This window comes from Choloepus didactylus, chromosome X (genome assembly GCF_015220235.1).
Source record: "Choloepus didactylus isolate mChoDid1 chromosome X, mChoDid1.pri, whole genome shotgun sequence".
Classification (NCBI taxonomy): domain Eukaryota; kingdom Metazoa; phylum Chordata; class Mammalia; order Pilosa; family Megalonychidae; genus Choloepus; species Choloepus didactylus.
In genome coordinates this window covers 129,204,544-129,218,612 of record NC_051334.1, presented here as the reverse complement: position 1 = coordinate 129,218,612, position 14,069 = coordinate 129,204,544, and the positions used below count along the sequence as shown (strand labels likewise).

The following is a 14,069-nucleotide window of genomic DNA, read 5'->3' as shown; positions in this document are numbered from 1 at the left end:
CTAGGTTGTTCATATGTTTCCAGGAAATTGTCCATTTCCTCTACATTATCCAGTTTGTTGCCATACAGTTGTTCATAGTATCCTCTTATAATTTTTTTAATTTCTTCAGGATCTGCAGTTATGTCACCTTTTTCATTCATTATTTTGTTTATATGGGTCTTCTCTCTTTTTGATTTTGTCAGTCTAGCTAGGGGCTTGTCAATCTTGTTGATCTTCTCAAAGAACCAACTTTTGGTGATATTTATCCTCTCTATTGTTTTTTTCTTCTCTATGTCATTTATTTCTGCTTTAATCTTTGTTATTTCTTTTCTTCTACTTGGTTTAGGATTGGTTTGCTGTTCATTTTCTAGCTTCTTCAGTTGATCCATTAGTTCTTTGATTTTGGCTCTTTCTTCCTTTTTAATATATGTGTTTAGTGCTATAAATTTCCCCCTCAGCACTGCTTTTGCTGCATCCCATAGATTTTGGTATGTTGTGTTCTCATTTTCATTCGTCTCTATATATTTAGCAATTTCTCTTGCTATTTCTTCTTTAACCCACTGATTGTTTAGGAGTGTGTTGTTTAACCTCCAGGTATTTGTGAATTTTCTAAGTCTCTGATGGTTATTGACTTCTAATTGTAGTCCACTGTGGTCAGAGAATGTGCTTTGAATAATTTCAATCTTTTTAAATTTACTGAGGCTTGTTTTATGTCCCAGCATATGATCTATTCTGGAGAAAGTTCCGTGAGCACTAGAGAACTATGTGTATCCTGGTGATTTGGGATATAATGTTCTGTACATGTCTGTTAAATCTAATTCATTTATCAGATTGTTTAGGTTTTCAATTTCCTTATTGGTCCTCTGGTTGATCTATCTATAGGAGAGAGTGATGTGTTGAAGTCTCCCACAATTATTGTGGAAACATCAATTGCTTCCTTTAGTTTTGCCAGTGTTTGTCTCATGTATTTTGTGGCACCTTGATTGGGTGCATAAACATTTATGATTGTTATTTCTTCTTGTTGAATTGCCCCTTTTATTAGTATGTAGTGGCCTTCTTTGTCTCTCAAAATATCCCTGCATTTAAAGTCTATTTTATCTGAGATTAATATTGCTACACCTGCTTTCTTTTGGCTGTAGCTTGCATGAAATATTTTTTTCCATCCTTTCACTTTCAGTTTCTTTGTGTCCCTGTGTCTAAGATGAGTCTCTTGTATGCAACATATTGATGGTTCATTTTTTTTGATCCATTCTGCCAATCTATATCTTTTAATTGGGGAGTTTAATCCATTTACATTCAACGTTATAACCGTGAAGGCATTTCTTGAATCAGCCATCTTATCCTTTGGTTTATGTTTGTCATATATATTTTTCCCCTCTCTCTATTAATATCCTTTATTGTACCCATACCGAATCTCTTTAGTACTGAACCTTTCTCCAAGTCTCTCTGTCCTTTCTTTGTTTCTCTGTCTGTAGGGCTCCCTTTAGTATCTCCAGTAGGGCAGGTCTCTTGTTAGCAAATTCTGTCAGCATTTGTTTGTCTGTGAAAAATTTAAGCTCTCCCTCAAATTTGAAGGAGAGCTTTGCTGGATAAAGTATTCTTGGTTGGAAACTTTTCTCACTCAGAATTTTAAATGTATCGTGCCACTGCCTTCTTGCCTCCATGGTGGCTGCTGAGTAGTCACTACTTAGTCTTATGCTGTTTCCTTTGTATGTGGTGAATTGCTTTTCTCTTGCTGCTTTCAGAACTTGCTCCTTCTCTTCCGTGTTTGACAGTGTGATCAGAATATGTCTCGGAGTGGGTTTATTTGGATTTATTCTATTTGTAGTTCGCTGAGCATTTATGATTTGTGTATTTATGTTGTTTAGAAGATTTGGGAAGTTTTCCCCAACAATTTCTTTGAATACTCTTCCTATACCTTTACCCTTTTCTTCCCCTTCTGGAACACCAATGAGTCTTATATTAGGACGTTTTATATTATCTATCATATCCCTGAGGTCCGTTTCGATTTTTTCAATTTTTCTCCCCATTCTCTCTTTTATGCTTTCATTTTCCATTCTGTCATCTTCCAGGTCACTGATTCGTTGTTCAACTTCCTCTAGTCTTGTACTATGAGTGTCCAGAATCTTTTTAATTTGGTCAACAGTTTCTTTAATTTCCATAAGATCATCCATTTTTTTATTGAGTCTTGCAATGTCTTCTTTATGCTCTTCTAGGGTCTTCTTGATATCCTTTGTATTCTGTACTATGGTCTCATTGTTCATCTTTAGTTCTTTGAGTAGCTGCTCTAGGTGCTGTGTCTCTTCTGATCTTTTGATTTGGGTGCTTGGGCTTGGGTTATCCATATCGTCTGGTTTTTTCATATGCTTTGTAATTTTCTGTTGTTTTTGGCCTCTTGGCATTTGCTGAACTTGATAGGGTTCTTTTAGGATGTGTAGACCAATTGAAGTCCTTATCTCTAATTTATCAGATCTACAGCTTCGTGGAGTACACTTTCTCTAACTAACCAGCAGGTGGCGTCCACGAGCTACCTGTTCTCCACAAGCCAGTTCTCCCCTGCTTTGCCTTTGTGGTGAGTGGGGGGGATACTAAGCTTTGAATATGCAATTGCGAGGAGCATAAGATGGACCGTGTATTATAATGCAATGGGAGATGGAGAGGGTCTTTTTTTTTTTTAATGTTCCTGTGTTGAGGATCACTGCATTAGAGGATAATAGTTTTAAATGAAGCCATATTTCTAACAAGGGGCTGAATAACAAGGATAAATGATATCTGCCGACAGTCTAGAAGCTTCATTTTAGCCATTATTTATAATCTCTCCTATCAAACCTTTTACTATGTAGCAAAATTGATTAATTTGCGTGTATCTTCTCTGGACCCACATGCTCTCTGATAGAGGAGCGAACAAATAGAGAAATGGACAAGAGAGAAAGGAGGATGGGACTGAGGCAGGTGGAGTTGGGGATGCATAAATAATCCCCCAACTGAATAATCAACTCCAGATAATCAAGATATATTTTAAGGTTTTAATATTAGTCTTGATATTTAATCATTCTGAGCAATGCTAAAAACAAAAGATTGTATAATAGCATTAATAAAAATCGCTTGCTATGGAATGGTTCAGAATAAAGATGCCTTTTTTTTAAAGCATGAAATAGGACTCTGTTGAACTGGTCTTAATGATCTCTTAGCACACACAGATACAGCTCTGTTTTAATTCCATATCCTCTTATCTATAAGTCCTACATTTAATTTACTATCATTCAAGTTGATGTATAGCTTTGCTTAGCAAAAGTACAGTCTTGATTAAAAGGATATTATCACAGCTGATGGACCTTGAAAGTAAGGACCCTCTAATAATTTCAGAAATGACCGGCAGACTCCCATAAGGCCACATTTGCATATCTCCAGTTTTTGGCCACCTGGCTATACTTTGGGCAGTGGTCAGATTAGTTAGGGGTATGTTTGGTGAGATAGTTTTCCCACATGTTATCTCCTTATCCGTCCTTAGGAAGAGAAAGTTACTGAGTTTTAAGAGCAAGTATGCTTCAGGGAATCCCAATTACTTAGTTAGCTGGTCTCCTGTCTAGCTGATCATTACAACTATGGCCTTCATCTCTTGGGATGCCACTAAGCCAAAGAATTTTCCAGTCTGTGTAAGGGAGGATTTGGTTTTTATGTATGAGGGTTACATTTTGGAGTTTCAGCTATGACAGATGCCTCTTTGAAACATTACAAAATTAGTTTTGGTGCTCATTTCAGTGGAGATGACCTAACTGGCAAAGCCAATGATTTACATAGGCTGGCCAGAATTTGTCATACTCAATATCTGGCCATTTTCCATTCTCCTGCTTTGAATGTGCAGTGTGATGATTTGATGGCATCTATGGTCTTGGGAGTAAGGAAAATGCTGTTGCTCAACAGGTGACAAAAAGCTATTCTTTGATTCTTAAGAATATTATTCTCCTGATTCCACTGGTTGAAATAATGAGTCACTCTGGTTTGAGTTTTATATCTTTTTGGAGTACATTTATGCCCCATGAAATAAGTTATTTCTCACAAAGGATTCACTTTAAAATCACCATACATACAGTTCACTCTATAAGGGCTTTCAATTGTTCAGAATCATTAGAATCCAGAAAAGAATTAAAGTTGTAAATGTATTAATTCAAAATGGGAGTACTTTAATGATAATTTTTTATATCAAATTTGGTGGCGGGGCCTTTTCAAAACACGTAAGTAAATAAAACAATCATATTGGTGAATAATTTCTATTTTGGTCACTGTGTTCTTCATTTTTGGTCTTAATCTCTTGTTTTTTAATAACTGTTTTATTGAGATGTCATTCACATACCACACAATTGTTCTTAACCTCTGTTAATTGTTAAATTACTAGGCTTTAAAATCCCTGAAAATTTTTTTTCAAAGAACACAGCATGTACTATGAAGAAATGACTTATGTATCTAAATCACCCCTGCCTCATTTGACTAAATCATATTCTTTCAATACATAGTCAGTTTGTCAGAGTGAGAGTGGTTATTAGAGGTTATCTAGTTCACATAGAGTAAAAATAACACAGAGAGTTGTTCATTTTCCAAACTCTATACCTTCTTAAGCATGAAACCACCTGAAATTCTGATAAACTTTGCAGCCTCCATCCCTTCTCCATCCTAGTGGCATACCACTGATTTAGTCTAATGCTCTCATCTCACATATAGGGAAGCATTCTTCCTCTCACAATTTTGATTAGACACTTTAATAAACAGCAATATTATTTTCAATTTTAACATGACAAATTTTTGATAGAGTTGATTCAAAATTCACTTTAGTGAATGATAGCATAAATTATTTATTCTGTATATATTTTTAAAAGTATAAAGAAACTGATATTTTCAAAGGGAAAAAATTTAAAATCACTGATCAGAAAGTCAATATACAGAAACTGTTACAAATTTGTCATTGTCTCAGTATTATGTCAGCCACTGGGGAGCTGAGTAGATTTTCTTTATCCTGGAAATGCCTGATAGCTAAGCACTCAGATTTTTTCTCAGCCGTTCATAGTAATTTCCCACAGGGTATGGCAGGGGAAGGGGGTGTGCGTGGGCTTATTGTATTAGTGTTTTAAACAGCTGCCATGGTTATATTTTCGACTGGAGATTTATAAGAATACTGATATTAAATAGAACAGCCACAGAGATATGCTTTAATAAAAAACTTAAATAGCTTAGAAGATCCAACAGCTCTAATGATGGATGTGAGAAGAGCCCCCCCCAAAAAATTTTTTTTGAAAAATTGAAAAATTTCAGGGTAAGGGCAGAAGCAAAAGAGGTTTTCATTGACCTCTCCCCTCCCCTTCTCTATTTCTAGACCTTTCCATCCATACTGATGGAAAGAGTAACGGTCTATGACTCCACTCACTTGCTTTGAAAAGAAGCCCCTTGGATGGCCTTGTATTCAACTTGGGAATCATTGATCTAAAGCAACCATAGATTTGGGAAAATGGAATGGGGTTGTTATGCTTTTGAAATTTCATTTTTATTGTTAGTGTTTACAAAGGAGTTAACTTTTTAAATGATCTTTAGTTTGATATACTATCCTATGTGAGATATGATGGGAAAGGACAGATTCCTTTTGAATGTATGCTAATCAAAGCGTACATTTAATTTAAAAAATTAGGAAGAAATTGCCCACAGTTTCTTAGAAGACTGTTTTTTTTAGAGCATCATCAAAAGTTTGCCTGTTTCACCTAACAAAGTTATAGTGGTCTCTGGGCTAGTCTCTAGAGAAACTGTACAAAAATGTCCTTCCCTGAAATGACTTGAAGTCTTCAATGCTCTTAAATTTAGTAGCACCGTGTGAGGGCAATGATATACATGGCCCACTTTAAGCCATATACATTTTTAGAAATATTATCTGTAATGGATGATGATGTAAGATCTAGTCATTTTTATTACATTTTTCAGTAGTATCTGACTATGTTTGCTTAATTACATATTATTCAAGGGACTAGAGAGTTTGAGAGGGAGTCAGCACCAGAAATTTTGGAACTTAATCTGTATGTTGGTTGTACCTGCAAAAATAGGGCCATGGTTTGGCTGTCTCGTTGAAATAATTTCCTTTTGTCTGGTTCTTTTAATGTCATGAGCCAAAGTTTGGAAGTGGGGGCAGGATTCTTGCCCTCCACCTTCTTATTCTACACCCAACCCCAGAATGGTTGTTCCAGCTCCAAACAGAATAGCATAGCCCAGCACATATTGGACAGATGTAAATAAATGTCTTCAGTCTCCATGGCCATCATGAATGACCTTCATAACACAAAGTCAAAGATTTGGAAAAATAACACTGATATGCCCTTCCGAAAAAACAAGGGGAAAGTAAAAACTGCATTCTCTTGAAAGTTAAATTATAACCTTTTTCTTTCTGTTTCTATGAAGAAGACTGTACTAATAAAACTGCCAATTTCTTTCAGGTGGGTGTACATGGCATTAGAATAGAATTCATCAATGAAAAAGGATCAAAACGCACCGCCACCTACCTACCGGAGGTTGCAAAGGAGCAAGGTCATTGTTGTACTTTATTTCCTATGATCTGGTGAAGAATTTAAACAAATATACAAATTGAAATGCGATATCTGACCTTGCAGTTTATGTCTGATAATTGGTCAATGTCAAATTGTAAGAAATGCCTCTTCCATCACTGCCACTGCAATGTCTATATCAAATCGGTGAATTACTCACACAGAAGTTGAATGTCTGCACTCAAGTTTGACAGCATAAACACACAAAAGTAAAGATTTGTAAACCTTGGGTTTTACTTTAGGCAACAGTTTGCTTTCAATTTGAGGTGCCATTTTCCCATATTCCACTGTGCTGTAGGCAGCTTTGAGACATATACAAGCCTTTTGTTAGTCAGCCAAGATAGTTCATTGTCAGTATCAAAATATTTCCTTCTTAGGCAGTTGCCTTTACTTAATGTACCAATATTAAGATTATAGGTTTCCCATTAAGATTAAGATTAGGGGCATTGAGAACTCATGAAGTATTAGTGTTTTATATATATGCTTGGTCTGCATTTCCTAATCAACAAAAGTTTTCCTATTTCATGGGTGTAGCACAAACCTTTATGAACTAACACTGTCACACGAAATAACTTTTCACTCTGCAGCATTTTGTCCTTTCTACCCATTACTAAATTCTACTGTCATGTTAGTTGAAATTGATAGTTCTTTATCTTATGGAGATTTTCTTGTCATTAGAAAGTATGTATTAATTTGGTTTTCCTGCGTTTGTTTCCTATACATGTGAGACACATAACAGCCAAATTTAACATCATTAATCACCAAAATGAGAGTTAGTTTTTAAAGCAGCTGCGTGAAGATTTATTTGTGTTGCTTTAGAAAATGACTCAAACCTGCAGTGAGTGCCATTAACCTGGTAAAGCATACAGAAGACATAGAGTGCCTCAGATATTAGTATATGACCATCCCATGTCAGAACCAATAGAAATGTCCTGGAATATTGCACAAAAATACACTTGATTGACTACAGAAGATACCATTAGGAACAGCAATTACTATGAGTTAGTGTGGAAGTCCTGAATGCTGCTGAGTTGGCACAATGACATTTAGACTTTTTCCTCTCTTGAAGATGCCACTGAGAGGAGGGTACAGTGTTTGTAGTTTGTTACAAAACATGACTGAGTAGTTTCTGCCAACCTCTTAGATTTCTTGCCTTCAAATGTGGTTGACATAAAGAAACCAATGTTAAGACACCTTGGATAGCTAGAATTTAAGGTGTGTGGTGGTGAACCTGCTTTGGTACAGGATGCAATCTTAGCTCTTCTGTGTAATTGTTTTGGGGACCAAAGGAGTTGATGGCATTTTGTGACAGTGATAGCTGTCCTCTACAAAACCATTTTGTATTTAACCAAAAGTGCTTGCTACATGTGCTGGAATAATATTCTGTCTGGTTGACTCTCAACAGGATGGGACCATATTCAGACCATAGACTCTTTACTAAGGAAAGGAGGATACAAAGCTCCAATCACTAATGAATTCAGGAAAACCATAAAACTGACCAGGTACCAAAAGTACACTAACCAGGACATTTTGATGTGTATGCCCATAACCCTTTGATTTCTTTGGTCTCTCTAACTATACTTGCTTCTCTTTTCAAAAAACAGTGGAAATGAATGGCAGGGCCATACTGAGGGGTGGATACAATGGAGCTCTGCTTGACAGTAAAACCTATATAATGTATAAGCCCATCCTTCCCATCTTTAGCTCTGGATGAATTACTCTGGCTTTGTAAGAGCAAGCCCCCCGAGACTTTAGACTAGATTATTGGAGAAAGTGCCTGAACTAGCTATTTGTTAGCTTTTGACACTTCTTAGCAGAACCCCAGGATTCAGATAAGCATTCCTCAACTTTGAATTTAACCTTAGAGTTTTGGCAGTGATAGAAGTCTACCATGAAAGCTTGCTGAAAAGCACAATTGAGCCAGACTCACAAATGCTAAGTAAATTGCAGCATAAAATAATAGGGATACTTATTTAAAAGGAAAATAGCAAGCATTTTAGGAAAATGGGTTGCTGTTTCCATTTATTTCAATTCCACAAAACCACAATGAATGCTGATAGTCTACAAATGGACTGTTCTAAGCTTTGAGGGGTTACAAATTTGAAAATGCCTCCATCTTTGCTCTCCCTGAGCTCATGCAGTCTAGGGGAATAGAAGGGCATGTACAAAAATAATTGTTAATACAAGGCAAAATGTTATGGGTGGTGTGAGATCATAAAGTAGGGGAAAAGGAATTCTAGGAGGGGATGGGGAATAACTGAAGGTTTCAAAGAAAGAGGAAGTAGAATCAGGGCGAATATTTGATAGATGGAGAGCAGGGGAGGAAAGGGATTCCCTCAAAGGAGGACCATATGAGTCAAGGCATGTACAGAACAAGTTCTGAGGAATGGTTAATAGTCCGGTTTGGCTGGCCTCTCCAAGTACACATAGCAGGCAGACATTAAAGGACAATATGGCCCAGAAGACAGATTGGGCCAGATCATGGAGGGTCTTGAGTTGCAGACTATGAAGTTAGGACCTGATCTTTGGCATTGAGTAGCTACTGAAGGGTTCTGAACAGTGGTGTTGGTCAGGATGGATTTGGAGAGGTTTAGAGTTGGAATTGGAAACAGGAGAATTAGCTAGCAGACATTGCTACTATCTAAGTATCTGTGGCAAAAATCCAAAAGAGGTGAAATGGAAGTTAACCAGAGTGCAGCAGTGGGATAGGGAGAAAGGAGAGAACAGATAGGAAAATAGGGTAAAAGAAATGAAAGGACTTGGGCATCATTTAATAGTAGAGAAGAATAAGTCAAAGATTGATGACTCTGAGGTTTTAATCTAGATATAAGAGACCATGGTGAGGTCATTAAGCAAGGTAAGGACCACAGGAGGAGAGTCATGTTTTTGCATTGATTCTGGATTTGAAGTGCTTCCTGGGATATCTATTTAGAAGGTAGGTCACTGAAAATGTATGTTTATAGAACTTGTGGCTAAAGATGATGATTTGGGAGTCCTCTGTAAAGTTGAAGCTTTAAGGGTAGGGTTTACTGAGGGGGGAAGATTATAGAGGTAGAAGAACTGAAGATAGAAAGGAGGAAAATCTTATAAGGCAGGGAAAGGATGAACAGTCAAAGAGATAAGGAGGAGTTTGAGAAGTAGGGGAGAAACGGGAATGTGGAGTTGTAGAACCCAAGGAGCAAGAAAGTTTCCCAAAGGGAATGGTGAGTGATATCAAAATAGAGAAGTCAAGCAGAATCAGGGGCGGCTTGAAAGCAGTTTCTGTGGAATAGTGGCAGCAGAAGCCAAGCAGCACTGTAGTGATGAGTAGTGTGATATGAGGGATTAAAGGTAGAAAATACACATTATTCTTTTGAGAAGGGTGGCAATGAAAAGAGGCTAAGATGGGAAATAGAAGAGGATTCAAGAAGACCAGAATTAAGAAAAGTGGTTTTTTTTTGTTAATTTAATGGAGGATGTGTGGACAGAGGGAAAGGAATAGTCAAAGAGGGAGAGATGGAAGATCCCTGAAAATGAGTTGAGTACACGATGGTAATAGGTCGGCTTTCCCCTGTTCCTTTCTGTTAGCCAACTGAGGGTGAGGGGAAAATAAAATTTCTAGGAAAACAATTTAAACAAGGAGTAGTAGAGTAGAAAGAGCAGTGGATTGAGATTTGGATTCCTGGGTTCTGATCCAGCTTTGCCACTTATTAGCTGTGTGACACTGGGCAAGTCACTGCTTCTCTCTGGGCCTGTTTCCTCATTTATAAAATGATCTCTAATGACTCTCCTAGCTCTGACATTGGCATGTCATCTGTCTATGTTAACTTTCTTTTTTCCCTGACTTCTTTTCAGGTACCGTAGTGAAAAGATGACCCTAAGCTATGCTGAATACCTTGCCCATCGCCAGCATCATCATTTCCAAAATGGCATTGGTCATCCCCTTCCACCATACAACCATTATTCCTGACACTGAGCCGCACAACCAGTCATTGGGCCTCTCTGCAGACCTCTTCCCAGGAGACCCTACCCCTTCTTGGTCTAGCTATCTCTTTTACTGTACCATTTTATGATGATAGTTTCCGTTGCCATGGTGAAGCTTCAGCATCATCAATTAAGATCATCATGGTAACGGGTAGGAAAATGGCATTTGGTAAGAACGTCCTGTTTTATTATTTTAGATCATTGATTTTTTTTTTTTTGCAGCACATATTCCTTTTGGCATTTTTCTTTCCTTACAATATTATATAGAATTTTGCTTTGCTATCTCAATCAATTTTCTGTCTTTCTGTCCTTCCTTCCTTCCTTCCTTCCCTTCTTTTCTTCTTCTTTCCTTCCTTCCTTCCTTCCTTTGACTGTGGATGGAAGAAAGTTTGCAGTTTTTAAGGATTTTATTTAGGTTTTTCTTTAGCTTTTCTCAGTAAGATAGCTATGTTTTGATAGTTGAGTTTGGGAGTAATTCAGAGCAAATTCAGGTATTTGTATATTACTGTCGAATTTGTCTAAAATTCACTGTTATAAGAACTTAATATGTGGGTCTTCACTCCTTAAGTATATGTTCTTCCCATGACTAAAACACATGAACTTTAGTTTTAGGATCTAACATTCTTAGGTCCATGATAGGCTTGTCACAGAGAGTGAGAAATCATTTATGCCTACTGTACTGGTTATCATAAGAAAGACTGCCTCATCACTTTGTAGAATCAACTTACAAACTAAAACACTGTCTTGAGAAAGTATAAACTACCTTTCAGATATGCTACAGAAATCACTTTGAAGAGCAGTGAATATTTGGAAGAGAGCAGATGTAGAATTTAGTGCCTTTGAGAAGAGTAGAATTAAGTGGAATTCAGGGGGGTTAGAAAGAAGGCAATTGAGAGAAATATTCTTGTAACATTTTATTGTTTCTATTTGTGAAACAACAGTTAGACTAATTCCTTACTCCTAAGTATTTTTAAACTGAAAAAATTATTTTGAGCAAATAACCAAAAAGAGACATTTGTCTATTATATATTAATTTATTAGCTTTAGATTTCAATAAGTCATGATTGGCCAGAGATAATTTTAGCTACCATTCAAAGAAATGGTAAAGATAATCTAGTGAAACAGAAGTTCATATATGCCATGGTTTCAAATATGTTTGCCTGTCATGGGGACAATATTGAAGTTTCAGAAATACTATGAAATAGCTTGAATCACTTTCTGCACTGCATATTTTGAAAGAAACACATTTACTAGGTTGATATTATCATTACACCTGTAAAACTGGAGTTGGCATTTAGATATGGTATAGTTAGAGCCCAGTTCATTTGTAGGGCTATTCTTCTCTGATGTATACAAAGAGAACTTCCTGATGTCAGTAGGAGGTCTGTATATCCCCAGGAAGATAACCAATTCTGGATAAAGATTACCTTCATTTTATGTTAGTGTCTCTGGGTATGTATGTGTGTTTGTGTATATATATATATATACACACACACATTTTCAAACAGGAAACCAATATATCAAGTGATGAATAGTGCAGAAGATATGTTCTAAAACTATAAGAAATGCCACTGAAATTGAAATAGCATAGGTTATACCTATAATTGCTGTGACAAGTGACAGACTGCTACTTGAGAATTCAAAATTCCTTTTCTAGTTTGTGAGATAATTGGTTGAATTTCTTCTGCCTGCCATTGTGGCAAAGCAAACTGCTTTAGTTTTTGATGGGAGTTCTTATAAGATTGTTATTTATTCCTTCATCCACAGCATCCGTTGTTGAAATTATCATTTTCAGTTGCGATGCCTTAACTAAGAAGCCAATTGTTTGCCTGAAATGCAATCTCAGTAGCCAGTTCCATTGAACCTAGAGACTAGTCAGAATAAGTTAGTTGCTGAGCTTTAGAAAGGGATATTGAGTCCTTTTGTTTCTACTTGGGAACATTTTGGAGCAGATTAGTCTTTCAGTATAAAAACAAGTGGCTACCTGATGGAAACTTTTTCTTGCCCTTATAGGGAAACTGAGCACAAGCTGAATGATATTGTCTGCTGCAAAAAAAAAAAAAAAAAAAGTAAATAAAATACAACAAGCAAACTGAAGAGAGACAAAATAGACCAATATTGTTGTGAAATCCATCTTATCCATCATCTCATCAGTTCAACAGGCTCCTTGTCCTGGGTGAGCTTATGGTTAGAAGATTTTTTAAAAAGAAAAGAACTATTACATACATATGTGTGTGTGTGTACATATACTTACACATACATACATATGTGTGTATTTATTTAACGGTGCTAATCAATCTTGAGCAGGTCACGTGACTGGTCATGCGGACTCTAAAATCATATCAGATTTTTAAAAATCCTTGATATATGCAGATGTTATACAGATTTTCTTACCAGTGTAATAATATTATACTGAAGAAATAATCATCCTGCAGGCTTCAAAGGACGAGGTCAGCAATATTTCCCACTGTGGCTTGGGGGGAAAAGGATAGTTTTGTCTTCTTTTGTACTCAAATTAATGCACAGTTCATTTTTTTTGTCTCTAAGTAGCTGTTGACTCAAAGACTTTGTGGTGTCAAGGGTGTTATATAAACTGTAATGGTGTGCTTCAAACAAACGTTCATCTTTGTCTTATATTATTACAAAGCTGTTAAATATGTGGTTTAAGTTAACTTTGAACATGTTGAAATATGTAGCATGTATTTTTTTAACTCAGACAAAGATTCTAATTGCACAGGTTGTGTTCTAGCCAGTTGTGGTTTATTTGTTCAGAAACACAAATGTGAATTGCACTCTTATCACCAGAATATTGTACAAGTTCAGTGACCTTTAAACAGCTGAGAAGTAATACTTGAACTTCATTTGAGTGGCACAAAGTTTACATAGCCCCTTTCAAACGTTAATTAGTTCCATTTAAGTTTTCTGTTTTCAAATGCAACTGGGTATTTTTCCTCTTGGAAAATAGTACGTATTTTACTTTGGTATGTTTCAAATGGCTTCCATTTCTGGAAGGGTTTTCTTGTTCTTAAACAAGGTCAGCCAGGTACCAGATTCTAAAAGAACAATCGTTTCCCCCTCCTCCTCCAAGTGGCCTTCTGACTGCACAAGAATGTGCTACTACCCTCCCCAGTCTTCCTGTATGTGTGAGGTTGGTATAATTGATGGAGGAAATGCCAGGTTTGCTCTACTACCACCCCCCACCTGCCCGACCCCACTTAAAGCAGTTAATAAGATTTTCAGTCCAGTGCATATAGTGTATCTATGCCCAGCACACCAGAAGTTTGTATACTGGCCTTTTTTCTTGTCTACAAGTGTGCAGGAAATTCAAAACTGTCATCTGGAATAGGTTCCATCTCTTACATGTGTTACATCAAACCAAAGAAGCCCCCAGCCATGCCCAAATGCTGCTTTAAAAGCCTGCCTTCCAGTCCTTACAAAAACCTTGCAGGATTAAATGTGTTAACTTTTTTTATTTTTGTACAGTTTCTAAGTGATTTTTGCTAGTGATGTTGAATTGTTTATTTGAGGGGTGTGAGCGCCTCCTCTATT

General features: G+C 36.7%; 1 protein-coding gene across 1 annotated transcript in view; it reads left to right on the top strand.

Annotated features, from left to right (window-relative positions):
* AMMECR1 (AMMECR nuclear protein 1) overlaps positions 1-12,604 on the top strand; it is a 134,386-nt gene extending 121,782 nt beyond the window's left edge. Inside the window, exons 4-6 of the mRNA XM_037821345.1 lie at positions 6,450-6,540; positions 7,963-8,059; positions 10,392-12,604. Coding sequence (XP_037677273.1) covers positions 6,450-6,540; positions 7,963-8,059; positions 10,392-10,506 — 303 coding nt within the window. The 3' untranslated portion in view covers positions 10,507-12,604. The remainder of the gene's footprint in view (positions 1-6,449; positions 6,541-7,962; positions 8,060-10,391) is intronic.
* The last annotated feature ends 1,465 nt before the right edge of the window (positions 12,605-14,069 follow it).